Source organism: Lepus europaeus, chromosome 2 (assembly GCF_033115175.1).
Source record: "Lepus europaeus isolate LE1 chromosome 2, mLepTim1.pri, whole genome shotgun sequence".
NCBI lineage: Eukaryota > Metazoa > Chordata > Mammalia > Lagomorpha > Leporidae > Lepus > Lepus europaeus.
Window position 1 is genome coordinate 173,505,130 of NC_084828.1, and position 11,687 is coordinate 173,516,816.

An 11,687-nucleotide genomic window follows, 5' to 3' on the forward strand; every position below is an offset into this window, starting at 1 on the left:
GTCAAAGTTCATCACACATCCTGGAGCAATGCATGCCAGGAGTAGCCAGCTTGTATTAATAGACACAATCCTGATTAGAATCACTGCTCTGGGGTCCTGTTCATCAGGATTTCGTACGTGAAAACTGGGTTTGCATTTGGTGACTTAAAAAATAGGTACAAGGCAAGTGTTTGGTCTAGCGGTGAAGATACCAATTAGATACCACACACTATATTGGAGCGCTTGGGTTCAGTACCCAGCCCTGCTACGGATGGCAGCTTCCTGCTCATGCGCACACTGGAAGGGAGCAGTCACAGCCCAAGTAGTCGCTGCCATCCGTGTGAAAGACCTGGATTGGGTTCTCAGGCTGTCGCGAGTGTGTAGGAAGTGAGCCACTCCAGCAGAAGGGAACTTGCACTCCGTCTTTTAAATAAGTTAATTAATTAGATAATTTAAAAGTAGATACTGGGGCCAGCTCTGTGGCTTAGTAAGTCAAGCCTCCACCTGCAGTGCCGGCATCGCATATGGGTGTAAGTTTGAGTCCCAGCTGTTCCGCTGCAGATCCAGCTCCAGGCTAAAGGTCTGGGAAAGCAATGGAATATGACCCAAGTGCTTGGGCCCCTGCACCCACATGGGAGACCCAGAAGAAGTTCCTAGCTCCTGGCTTCAGATTGTCTCAGCTCCAACCATTTGGGGAAGTGAACCAGCGGATGCAAGACCTTTCTCTCCATCCCTCCCTTTCTCTCTGTCTGTAGCTCTCTGCCTCTCAAGTAAATAAATAAAATCTTAAAAAAAAGAAAGAAAGAAAGAGAGAGAGAGAGAGAAAGAAAGAAAGAAAGAGAAAGAAAGAAAGAAAGGAAGGAAGGAAGAAAGAAAGAAAGAAAGAAAGAAAGGAAGGAAGGAAGGAAGGAAGAAAGAAAGGAAGAAAAGCAACCTACTATGTGTGAGGAATCAGGACCTCCCCACACACTGCATCCACCAGCACCTGGACCTCAGGCTTGCTAGCTGTCAGAGCGGTAAGAAATCAATTCCCATTGTTTAGAAGCCACCCAGTCTACGGTATTTTGATCATAGCAGCCCAAGCAGACTAACACAAATACCAATACTACCACACAGTCAAAATATACAAAAGATGCAGTTTTAAAAATAGATATTACTATGATTCTCGCTGTCCAAAACCATTGTAGCCTTTTCTCTTGCATTGCATATTTCATTGATTTCTTTCATTTTTGAAAAACCACATCCTGGGTGCCGAGAGCAAATGGCCATGGAGGAGCAGGCCCTGCTGTCCTTGGAGAAACAGGAGTGAAGATGTAACAACCCATCTTGTCACAGCGGGTCCCATCTGCCTCTCTGCCTCCCACAAATGACTGCGGAGTTTCATACATTATAGAGACTCCCCTACCAAGGTGACACCGTTAAGTGACAATCAAACCATTAGATGAAAAACTAATTAACAGATTATGATGGATGGATCAGGTTGACAAGACAAAGACCCCACCATTTAATTTTATTTTATTTTTTTAAATGAGCATTATTTATTTATTTATTTTATTCTTTTGGACAGGCAGAGTGGACAGTGAGAGAGAGAGACAGAGAGAAAGGTCTTCCTTTTTGCTGTTGGTTCACCCTCCAATGGCCGCCGTGGCCGGCGCACTGCACTGATCCGAAGCCAGGAGCCAGGTGCTTCTCCTGGTCTCCCATGGGGTGCAGGGCCCAAGCACTTGGGCCATCCTCCACTGCACTCTCGGGCCACAGCAGAGAGCTGGCCTGGAAGAGGGGCAACCGGGACAGAATCTGGTGCCCCGACCAGGACTAGAACCTGGTGTGCCGGCGCTGCAAGGCGGAGGATTAGCCTGTTGAGCCACGGCGCTGGCCTCCCACCGTTCAATTTTAACACCACTAATATCAAGCATAGGTCATAAGCATCCTGAGCTGGAGCCATCAAAGGTATACATGACACTTTCAAGTATTTCTGGCACCCCCCAAAGGTTAATATAAATCTATTCAAGCCTCTAAATCTAACTACCAACTCGTGAGGAGAAGGGGAAACAGTAGCGGAAGGTGATAAACACCACCAAAGAGATGCAACTGGCTCTCCTGGAGTGTGAGACATCTTGTAGGACAAATGCCAGGGTTTCTTCAATATGTTAAAACATTAATAAACTATAGGAGATGTAAGAGACATAACCAAATACAGTGTATGCATCCTGATTTGACCAATTATAAAACTGCATTTAAAAAAATTATTTATTTGAGAGGCATAGTTACAGAGAGAAAGAGGGATAGAGGTCTTCTATCCATTGGTTCACTCCCCAAATGGCCGCAACAGCCAGGGCTGGGCCAGACTGAAACCAGGAAGTTCTTCTGGGTCTCCCAAGTAAGTCTATTGGCCCAAGCACGTAGGCCATCTTCTGCTACTTTCCTGGGTGCATTAGCAGAGAGCTGGATCAGAGGTGGAGCAAGAACTTTATTGAAAGAAAAGTGCAGTGATATTTGTTAAAGCTTGAGAGGGAACTTAGACACCTCCCCTCAGACGCAGGACCAAGTGCAGGGTGGACTCCTTCTGGATGTTGTAGTCGGACAGGGTGCGGCCATCTTCCAGCTGCTTGCCGGAAAAGATCAGCCTCTGCTGGTCAGGGGGGATGCCCTCCTTGTCCTGGATTTTCGCCTTGACGTTCTCGATGGTGTCACTGGGCTCCACCTCGAGGGTGATGGTCTTGCCAGTCAGGGTCTTCACGAAGATCTGCATGCCACCTCTGAGGCGCAGCACCAGGTGCAGGGTGGGATGCTGGCACTGCAGGGCGTGGCTTAGCCCACTAGGCCACAGCACCGGCTTCTAGCACTACAATTTTGAGGCAATGGAGTTTGAACTGTAGGCTGGATAAAGCTGACATTAAGGAATTAATATTGAGAATTAGTAATTTGTCAGTGTCATAATGATACTGTGCTTATGTCGCTTTTTAATTTTTGTTTTGTTTTGCTTTGGAAAAGCAGAGAAATGGAGAGAGAGAGATCTCTTCCATCCACTGGTTCACTTCCCAAATGCCTACAACAGCCGGGGCTAAAAGCCAGGCTGAAGGCAGGAGTGAGAAACTCTCTTGGGTCTCCCACATGGGAGGCAGAGACCCAAAGACTTGAGCTACTGCCTCCTGGAGTAGCCATTAGCAGGAAGCTAATCAGAAACAGAGCCAGGACTCAAATCTGAATACTTCCACATGGGGTACAGACATCCCAACCAATTTCTTAACCACTATCCCAAACACCCACTTTTGATTGTTTTTGAAAACAGTCTTGGGGCGGTCGCTGTGGCGTAGTGGGTAAAGCCACTGCCTGCAGTGCAGGCATCCCATAAGGGCGCCGGTTCGAGTCCTGGCTGCTCCACTTCCAATCCAGCTCTCTGGTATAGCCTGGGAAAGCAGTAGAAGATAGCCCAAGTCCTTGGGCCCCTGCACCCACATGGGAGACCTGGAGGAAGCTCCTGGCTCCTGGCTCCTGGCTCCTGGCTCCTGGCTTTGGATTGGCCGCAACTCTGGCCGTTGCAGCCATCTAGGGAGTGGACCACCAGATAGAGGATCTCTCTCTCTCTCTCTGCTTCTGCCTCTCTGTAACTCTGCCTTTCAAATAAATAAATGAATCTTAAAAGTAAGGAAAGGAAACAGTCTTTGTCTGCTAAAGACATGTACTGAATTATTTATTTATTTTAAATTTGAGAGAGGGAGCACTGGCTCACTCCCGAAATGTTCACAATGACATCTTAACTGCTGGGCCAAACACCTACCCCATACTGAATTATTTAGAGATAACGCTATAGGATTCCCACTACTTCCTTGAAAATGCTCCAGAGGGGAGGGAGGAAGTATAAGGACAGAAGAAGCAAAATTAGGTGCAAGTTCATAAGTGTTTGTTTGTTTTTTTTTAATCAGACAAGTTAACAGGCATTTCCATTTCCTTAAGCACTTAAAAAAAAAAGATATTTATTTATTTGAAAGGCAGAGTTACAGAGAGGCACAGGCAGAGAGAAGTCTTCTGTCCACTGGTTCATTCCCCAAATGGTCACAAGGGTTGGAGCTGGGCCGATCCACAGCTGGGAGCCAGGAGCTTCTTCTGGGTCTCCCATGTGGGTGCAGGGACCCCAGCATGTGGGCCGTTGGAGTGTATGGGTTAGAGTCCTAACCGCTCCCAATGCCGCTTCTGCTGGAGCACACCTTGGGAGGGAGCTCAAGTGGTTGTGTCCCTGCCACCCACAGAGAGAGACCCGGACTCAGTCCCCAGCTCCTGGCTCTCTCTTGGCCCAGCCCTGCTGTTACGGGCATTTGGGAAGTGAGCCAGCAGCCAGGAGTGCCCTCCTCCTCCCCGTCCCCCTCTTCCTCCCCCTCCCCATCCCTCTCTCCCTCTCCCTCTTTCCCTCTCCCTCCCCCTCAAATAAATAAAACAAATTTTAAAATGTTTTTAAAGAAAATTTTTTGGAAAAAAAAAAAAAGGGCAAGCTGAGGGACTGGTGTTGTGGCACCGCAGGTTAACCAGAGGCACCCTGGAGCGTGTTCCTCAGCTGGTGAGGCAGGAGTCACTCACTACCCACTTGATGAATTGCATAATTGTATTGTGATGTTTTATGGAAACAACTCTTGACTGTGACTCAGAAGTGTGACCTGGAACTCCTCCCACTCCCTGTCCCTATGTAATCTGGCCAGGTTGCTCTTGTTCACATCAGGATAATGATACCTTGCCTTCCAACCTCCAGAGTTGTTGCAAAGCTCATAGAACATAAATATTTGAAACCATAATTTTTGTGAACTATCAAATGCTATACAAACGTAAAGCTGGCATTGTCACGGAACAGGTAAAGCCACAGCCTATGATACCAGCATCCCCATATGGCGCTGGTTTGTGTCCCAGCTTCTCCATTTCCAATCCAGCTCCCTGCTAATGCATCTGGGAAAAGCAGCAGAGGAGGGCCCAAGCATTTGGGCCCCTGCACCCATTTGGGAGACATGGAAGAAGCTCTGGCTCCTGGCTTTGGCCTGGCCCACCCCAATTGTTGCAGCCATTTGGAGAGTGAACCAGTGAATCGAAGATCTCTCTCTCTCTCTCTCTGTAACTCTGCCTTTCAAATAAATAAAATAAATCTTTAAAAAAGAGAGATGTATTTATTTATTTGAAAGTCGCAATTACAGGGAGGGAGACACAGCACTGGGAGAAAGGCTGGGCCAGCAGTTCCAGTTCTGCTGGACACTAGGGAGTGTCAAGCATGTGCTAAACTGGAGAGGTCCCCACTCCCTACTGTCTGACAATTCACATTACCAGTTCCCCGCTTTCAGTAGGCAGCTGTAATTTTTCTAACAGATTGATTTATTTATTTGAAAGAGAGGAGAGTCAGAGAGAGAGAGAGAGAGAGATCTTCCATCGCCTGTTCACTCTCCAAATGACCACAGTGACTAAGGCTGAGCCAGGCTGATTCCAGGAGCCAGGAGCTTCTTCCAGGTCTCCCACGTGGACGGCAGGGGCCCACCCTCTTGGCCGTCTTCTGCTGCTTTCCCACTCACGTTAGCAAGAAGCTGAACTGGAAGAGGAGCAGCTGGGTCTCGAACTGGTGCTCTGCTACAGGATATCCGTGTTGTGAGCAGCAGCTTAGCCTGCTGTGCTGTGATGCCAGCCTCCCTGTATATATTTGCATTTATGACCCCAGACTAAATCCACTAAGGAAGATTGTGTAGGTGCCTGGGAAGCAAATATACTCGTCACTGAGGACAAAAGCCGACACATGGCCAGTGTGCACCCCGACGAGGAGGGCGTTTCAGTGGAAGAGATTTAGATGGCTGCTCTGGTCGTGACTGGGCAGAGCTGCCCACCCCTCCGCTGTTACTCTCCCCTGCAGGCAGCCTGCTCTCTCACTGCTGGTTGCTCTTGGGCGGATGCCTTACTCCAAACGCGGACAGTGGATGCAGCTGGTGCTCTGCCTGGATCTCCTCCGTGGGCAGGGCACCCTCCCTCGCTGCTGTGAATGGCAGCTCTGCCGCCTGCTGGGTTCCCCTGCCCCCAGAATGCAGGAGCAGCAACAGCGGTCCACCACTGCCTCCAGGCGGCCTGGCCTCACCATGCCGTGCCCTCTCCAGAACCACCATGGATCAGCCCGAGGTGAGGCTCGCGAGCTCTGCCTCCTGAGCCCTCCCGCTTTCCTCTCTCCCTTAGACGTTTCTCCGGATTGCTCCCCGCAGGACACTGCTTGCACCAGAATCTCTGTGCTTCTAGGGACTCTGAGCTAAGTCAGGGACCTGGGAGATCGTCTGGCCCAGGCACCCTGGAGCAGCAGCACACCAATGGTAACACAGCCACGGACGCCCAGCGCTCAGCTCGAGTTCTTCAGCACTCCTGAGTCATACTCTCCCTCTGCCCCCCAGGGTCTTTCCAATAATCCCCCCCCCCCTTTTTTTAAAAAAAGATTGATTTATTTGAAAGTCAGAGTTACATAGAAAGAGAAGAAGAAGCAGAGAGAGAGAGGGAGAGAGAGGTCTTCCATCCGCTGGTTCACTCCCCATTGGCTGCAATGGCAGGAGCTGAGCTGAACCAAAGCCAGGAGCTTCTTCCGGGCCTTCCATGCGGGTGCAGGGGCCCAAGGACTGGGGCCATCTTCTGCCTCCCCAGGCCACAGCAGAGAGCTGGATTGGACTTGGAGCCACCAGGACTCAAACCGGTGCCCATATGGGATGCCAGCACTGCAGGCGGCGGCTTTACCCACTATGCCACAGTGTCACCCCTCCTCCCCTTTTTAAGTCAAGCACAGCCCTCTTCCCTGACGTCACTGGGAGCCTGCATAGTGTGATGCTCGGCCTTGGCGGTGTGATCGATGCCCTTCGGGACAACACCCAATGGACTGCAAGGGGAAGCATTCATTGGTAGCCCTTCCTGTCCCCTTGGCGCTAGTAACCACCAGTGTCACTGCCCACCCTTTACCTCCCCCAGGAGTCTGCCTCACTGGGGAGTTCCTCTGCGATCCTTGACTGTGTTAGCTTGAGGTCTTCTTGACTCTCTGGAGGCATAGAAAGCAAAATTATTTTTTTTAAGATTTTATTTATTTATTTGAGAGGTAGACTTAGAAAGGGAGAGACAGAAAGATCTTCTATCTGCTGGTTCACTCCCCAAGTGGCCACAGTAGCCACGGCTGGGCCAATCCAAGGCCTGGAGCTTCTTACCGGTCTAGCACATGGGTGCAGGGGCCCAAGAACTTGGCCCATCTTCTACTGCTTTCTCAGGCCATAGCAGAGAGCTGGGTCAGAAGTGGAGCAGCCAGGACTTGAAACGGTACCCATATGAGATGCCTGTGCCGTAGGCGGAGATTTAGACTACTATGCCATAGCACCGGCCCCAAGAGCTAAATTCTTCTCCCAGGCTATTACCTTCTCACATCTTCCTCTGTTTCCTGTCTTGTTCAGGAAGGCATCAGGGTCTCTCGGGGCCTTCTGGTGCCTGACATGTATTTGTCTTTGTGTGTGTGTGTGTATTTGCATACAGGCCAGGAAAGCTTGGGGGGAAGCCAGGGAAGAGATGGTCAGGTTGCAGATCACCAAACGACGTGTTCTAAAGAAAGGGCAGCCATAACCCGAGCTGATCAGTGCCCCCCGGGATCGCTCACTGATTCGTCAGAAAATTGATCCTTTGATGCACACTCTCCCCTTTCTTTTGTCTGAGCCAGCGGCTGTGCCTCCGAAGCAGTTTTCATGGAGTTAGCCCAAGACAATTCCCACCGCAGCCACTTGGGGCTAGAGTAGGGTACCGTTTGAGTAGGGTACTATTTGAGTGGGGTACCATTTGAGTAGGGTACCGTTGGAGTAGGGTACTGTTTGAGTAGGGTCCTGTTGGAGTAGGGTTCTGTTGGAGTAGGGTACTGTTGGAGTAGGGTACTGTTTGAGTAGGGTACCGTTGGAGTAGGGTTCTGTTGGAGTAGGGTACCGTTGGAGTAGGGTTCTGTTGGAGTAGGGTACCGTTGGAGTAGGGTACTGTTTGAGTAGGGTACTGTTTGAGTAGGGTACCGTTGGAGTAGGGTACTGTTTGAGTAGGGTACTGTTTGAGTAGGGTACCGTTGGAGTAGGGTACTGTTTGAGTAGGGTACTGTTTGAGTAGGGTCCTGTTTGAGTAGGGTACCGTTGAAGTAGGGTACTGTTTGAGTAGGGTACCACTTGAGTAGGGTTCTATTGGAGTAGGGTACTGTTGGAGTAGGGTACTGTTTGAGTAGGGTACCGTTGGAGTAGGGTACCGTTGGAGTAGGGTACTGTTGGAGTAGGGTACCGTTGGAGTAGGGTACCATTGGAGTAGGGTACCGTTGGAGTAGGGTACCGTTGGAGTAGGGTAGTGCTGGAGTAGGGTACCGTTGGAGTAGGGTACCGTTGGAGTAGGGTACCGTTGGAGTAGGGTACTGTTTGAGTAGGGTACTGTTTAACTTCCAGTCACTGTTGCAGTGGGCAGGTCCTCCTCTCCCCTCCCTCTGTTCAAGCACAGGTCACACGGTTCCAGGGGACACCTGCTGCAGAGGACAGAGAGTCACAGGTCCTGCTGGCTTGTTTCTAGTAACAGACGCCATGAGCTGGCAGTCCGCTGGCCTTAGAGCAGCCACAGCTGCGGGTTGTTTGGCCCTGCAGCACCGTTTAAAGTATGCATCTGGGCCGAATCTGCACTTCAGCGTTATCTCTGACAATGGATGTTCGCCTGCCTGGCCTCTTTCTGTGTGCACTTGGGTCTCTGGCACTGGGCCCACACATGTTAAAGAAGATGATGGCAAGTGCCCAGGATGCAAACATTCCCCTCCCCGAGGAAGGACAGGAAGGGTAAGGGAGGGAGAGTCGCCCTCACTCATCTCAGTTTGCAGGCCAGGAACCTCAGCAAGGCAAGAGTGACTTGCTCAAGGTCACAGGGAAGTGACCAGCCAAGCCCCCAGCCACCTCGTCTGCCTTCAGCGCAGGGGCTCTCCAAAGTCCACGACATCCCAGCAGCCTGGATCACCGTGACCAGATGGAAGCAGCGTGTTCGCTCTGACTCACTCTCCCTCTGAAATCCCATTATTCCAACAGCACCATAAGTGGCTGGAGGAAAAGGTTTTTACTTTTCAAGTTTTGCGTGTCACAACTCTATGAGGGCTTCTAATGATAGAACATCTATTATAACAGCTCAAGATTTGAATCAAATCTGTGGAAAGAACTAGAATTTTCTATGGAATCTTTAGTCCAGAGGGGAGGAACAACAACAACAAAAATCTCTGCTTCTGCCATCTTGTGGCCATTTGGAGCAATAACAAGCCGGGCTGGGTGTGTCCTCTGGATTCTAGGTGAACATTTCCTGGGCAGGTCCCCGATTACAGGGCGAAGGCACTCCCTACCTATGGTGTAAAGGTCTCTCTGATACTGAGCCAAATTCTGCTTTCATTCAATTTCTAATTTTTAAAAATACTTGAAGGCAGTTGTTTATCATATTTGCTCAGTCTTTTTTCCCCTTAGACTAAATATTTCCGATCCTTCATCTCTCCTTAAGTGATATGACTCCGAGAGCCCTTGCCGTCCAGAGTCTGAGATGGGGATGTTGGTGCTTGTGATTTCACAGGGGGTGGTCTCAGAGGAAACCTGTAGGAGAGGGAGGGAAGCAGGCGGAGGTAGGAGCAGAGCTAGAGACGGGTGCCCGCGGGAGCCGCCCCAGCCCCAGCCCCCTGGGGGCCCACAGAGCCGCCCCAGCGTGGGCAGGGTTCAGGCTCTCACGCTCTGTCTCAGTCTTCAATTCTGCAGGTGAGGGGAGTCAGGGGTAACCCTCCGGAGGGAAGTGGCCCACAGAGGGGCAGGGGTCATTCTCAGGAGTGTTGGCGGCCAACACTCACAGGCTGTGAGGAGTGGGCACCCAGGACAGGGGCCTGCACACCTGCTGCCAATGTCCCAGCTCAGTTCTTTTTTTTTTTTTTTTTTTTTTTTTTTTTTTTTTTTTTTTTGTGGACAGTGAGAGAGAGACAGAGAGGAAGGTTTTCCTTTTGCCGTTGGTTCACCCCCCAATGGCCGCTGCAGCCGGCCGGCGCACCACACTGATCCGAAGCCAGGAGCCAGGTGCTTCTCCTGGTCTCCCATGTGGGTGCAGGGACCAAGGACCTGGGCCATCCTCCACTGCACTCCCGGGCCACAGCAGAGAGCTGGCCTGGAAGAGGGGCAACCGGGACAGAATCTGGTGCCCTGACCGGGACTAGAACCCGGTGTGCTGGCGCCGCAGGTGGAGGATTAGCCTAGTGAGCTGCGGCAGCCCCAGCTCAGTTCATATACTCAGAGTGCGGCCCAGGTAATCTGGGTGAGTGCGGGTGACGTGCAGAATCAAAGCAGACCACCGAGTCCCGTTCTCCTGAGCCCCATTAGCAGTCTGGGTTCACAGTCGGCTTGTGCTCATCTAAACCACAAAATGTTCCTCACATCAAATCACTGCCAAGCCAGGCGGGAAACACCCACGTGGAGGCTTGGATGAAGCTCCTGGCTTCAGCCTGGCTCAGCCCTGGCCATTGCGGCCATCTGGGGAGTGAACCAGCGAATGGAAGCTCTCTGTGTGTGTGTGTGTGTGTGTGTTCCTCTCTCTTTGGAACCCTGACTTTCAAATAAATTGATTAATCTTTAAAAAAATAAAATGTATTTTAAATCAATATATAGTATATGAAGGGTCTTCAAAAAGTTCATGGAAAATATGTACTATGACAAAAAGATGCAGGGATTGCAAAATATTTTATAGCAAAATAAACAAAACAAACAGTGATGTGGTGCAGTGGGTTAGGTAGCCACCGGTGATGCTGGCATCCCATAGGAGCTCCAGCTAGAGCGCTGGCTGCTCTGCTTCTGACACAGCTCCCTGCCGCTGTTGCTGGGAAGGCAGTGGAGGAGGGTCCAAGCGCGTGGGCCCCTGCACCCTCATGGGTGTTCTGGATGGGGCTCCAGGCTCCTGGCTTTGGCCTGGCCCAACCCAGTCTGAGTGGTAAAGATTAGATAATTTTAAGTTCATGGGCTGGAAGCTGCACCTTGGGAGACCCCTGCCCAGGAAGTACCTCCTCTCACCACGTCATGAGGGCAGAACCACGTAAACACGTCCATTTTTCCGCGCATAGAAAGCTAGGGAGACCGGAAGCGTGCTCTCTCCTCCCCTGGACTCAGGACCAGCGGAGTGGGGTGTGGTCATTCCCTTTCTCTGGCCCCGTTCTCCCTAAATGGAGCCCTAATGAGCCTGTGTGTTTTCCTCACTTTGTAAATAAAGTTTGTCACACTGCTTGCTGTGTCTGGGCCTGGATTTAGAATTCTCTAAGTAAAGACAAGAACCTGGAAGATTAACTTAGGCCCAATCCCAGCCCATAGCAGTTACATAAACAGCTCTACAGAACGACTTAGACGACTTGTGGTTGTGCCACTGAGCAGAGTCCCGAGTCGAGAAACAGCCCAGCGATGAATCCACTGTCCCGGGTGAACCACAGGGTGAAGGCCATGACAGGGCCGGTTCCAGCTGGCTTCTTGACTGCAGATTCCGGCCGCCCGGGCTCCACAAAGCTCCCATCCCTGTCTTTGTTCCTTTCCCAAGGTGAGTGGTGGTACCCGTTTCCTGTGCATCCTTAATCGTGGCCACCCTTCAAGGTGAATACCACTTGTGCTGTAAGCCTGCTGCATCTGCGATTCTTAGACATGGCATTATCCTGATATGTTAAGAAATCT

The 11,687-nt window shown here is 50.7% G+C and overlaps 1 protein-coding gene across 1 annotated transcript; it reads right to left on the reverse strand.

The window, feature by feature from the left end:
• Positions 1-2,445: 2,445 nt before the first annotated feature.
• LOC133750251 (ubiquitin-like) lies at positions 2,446-2,760 on the reverse strand. Its single transcript, XM_062179741.1, has one exon. The coding sequence runs from the start codon at positions 2,729-2,731 to the stop codon at positions 2,498-2,500; it is 234 nt and encodes a 77-aa protein (XP_062035725.1). The 5' UTR covers positions 2,732-2,760; the 3' UTR covers positions 2,446-2,497.
• Positions 2,761-11,687: the final 8,927 nt, after the last annotated feature.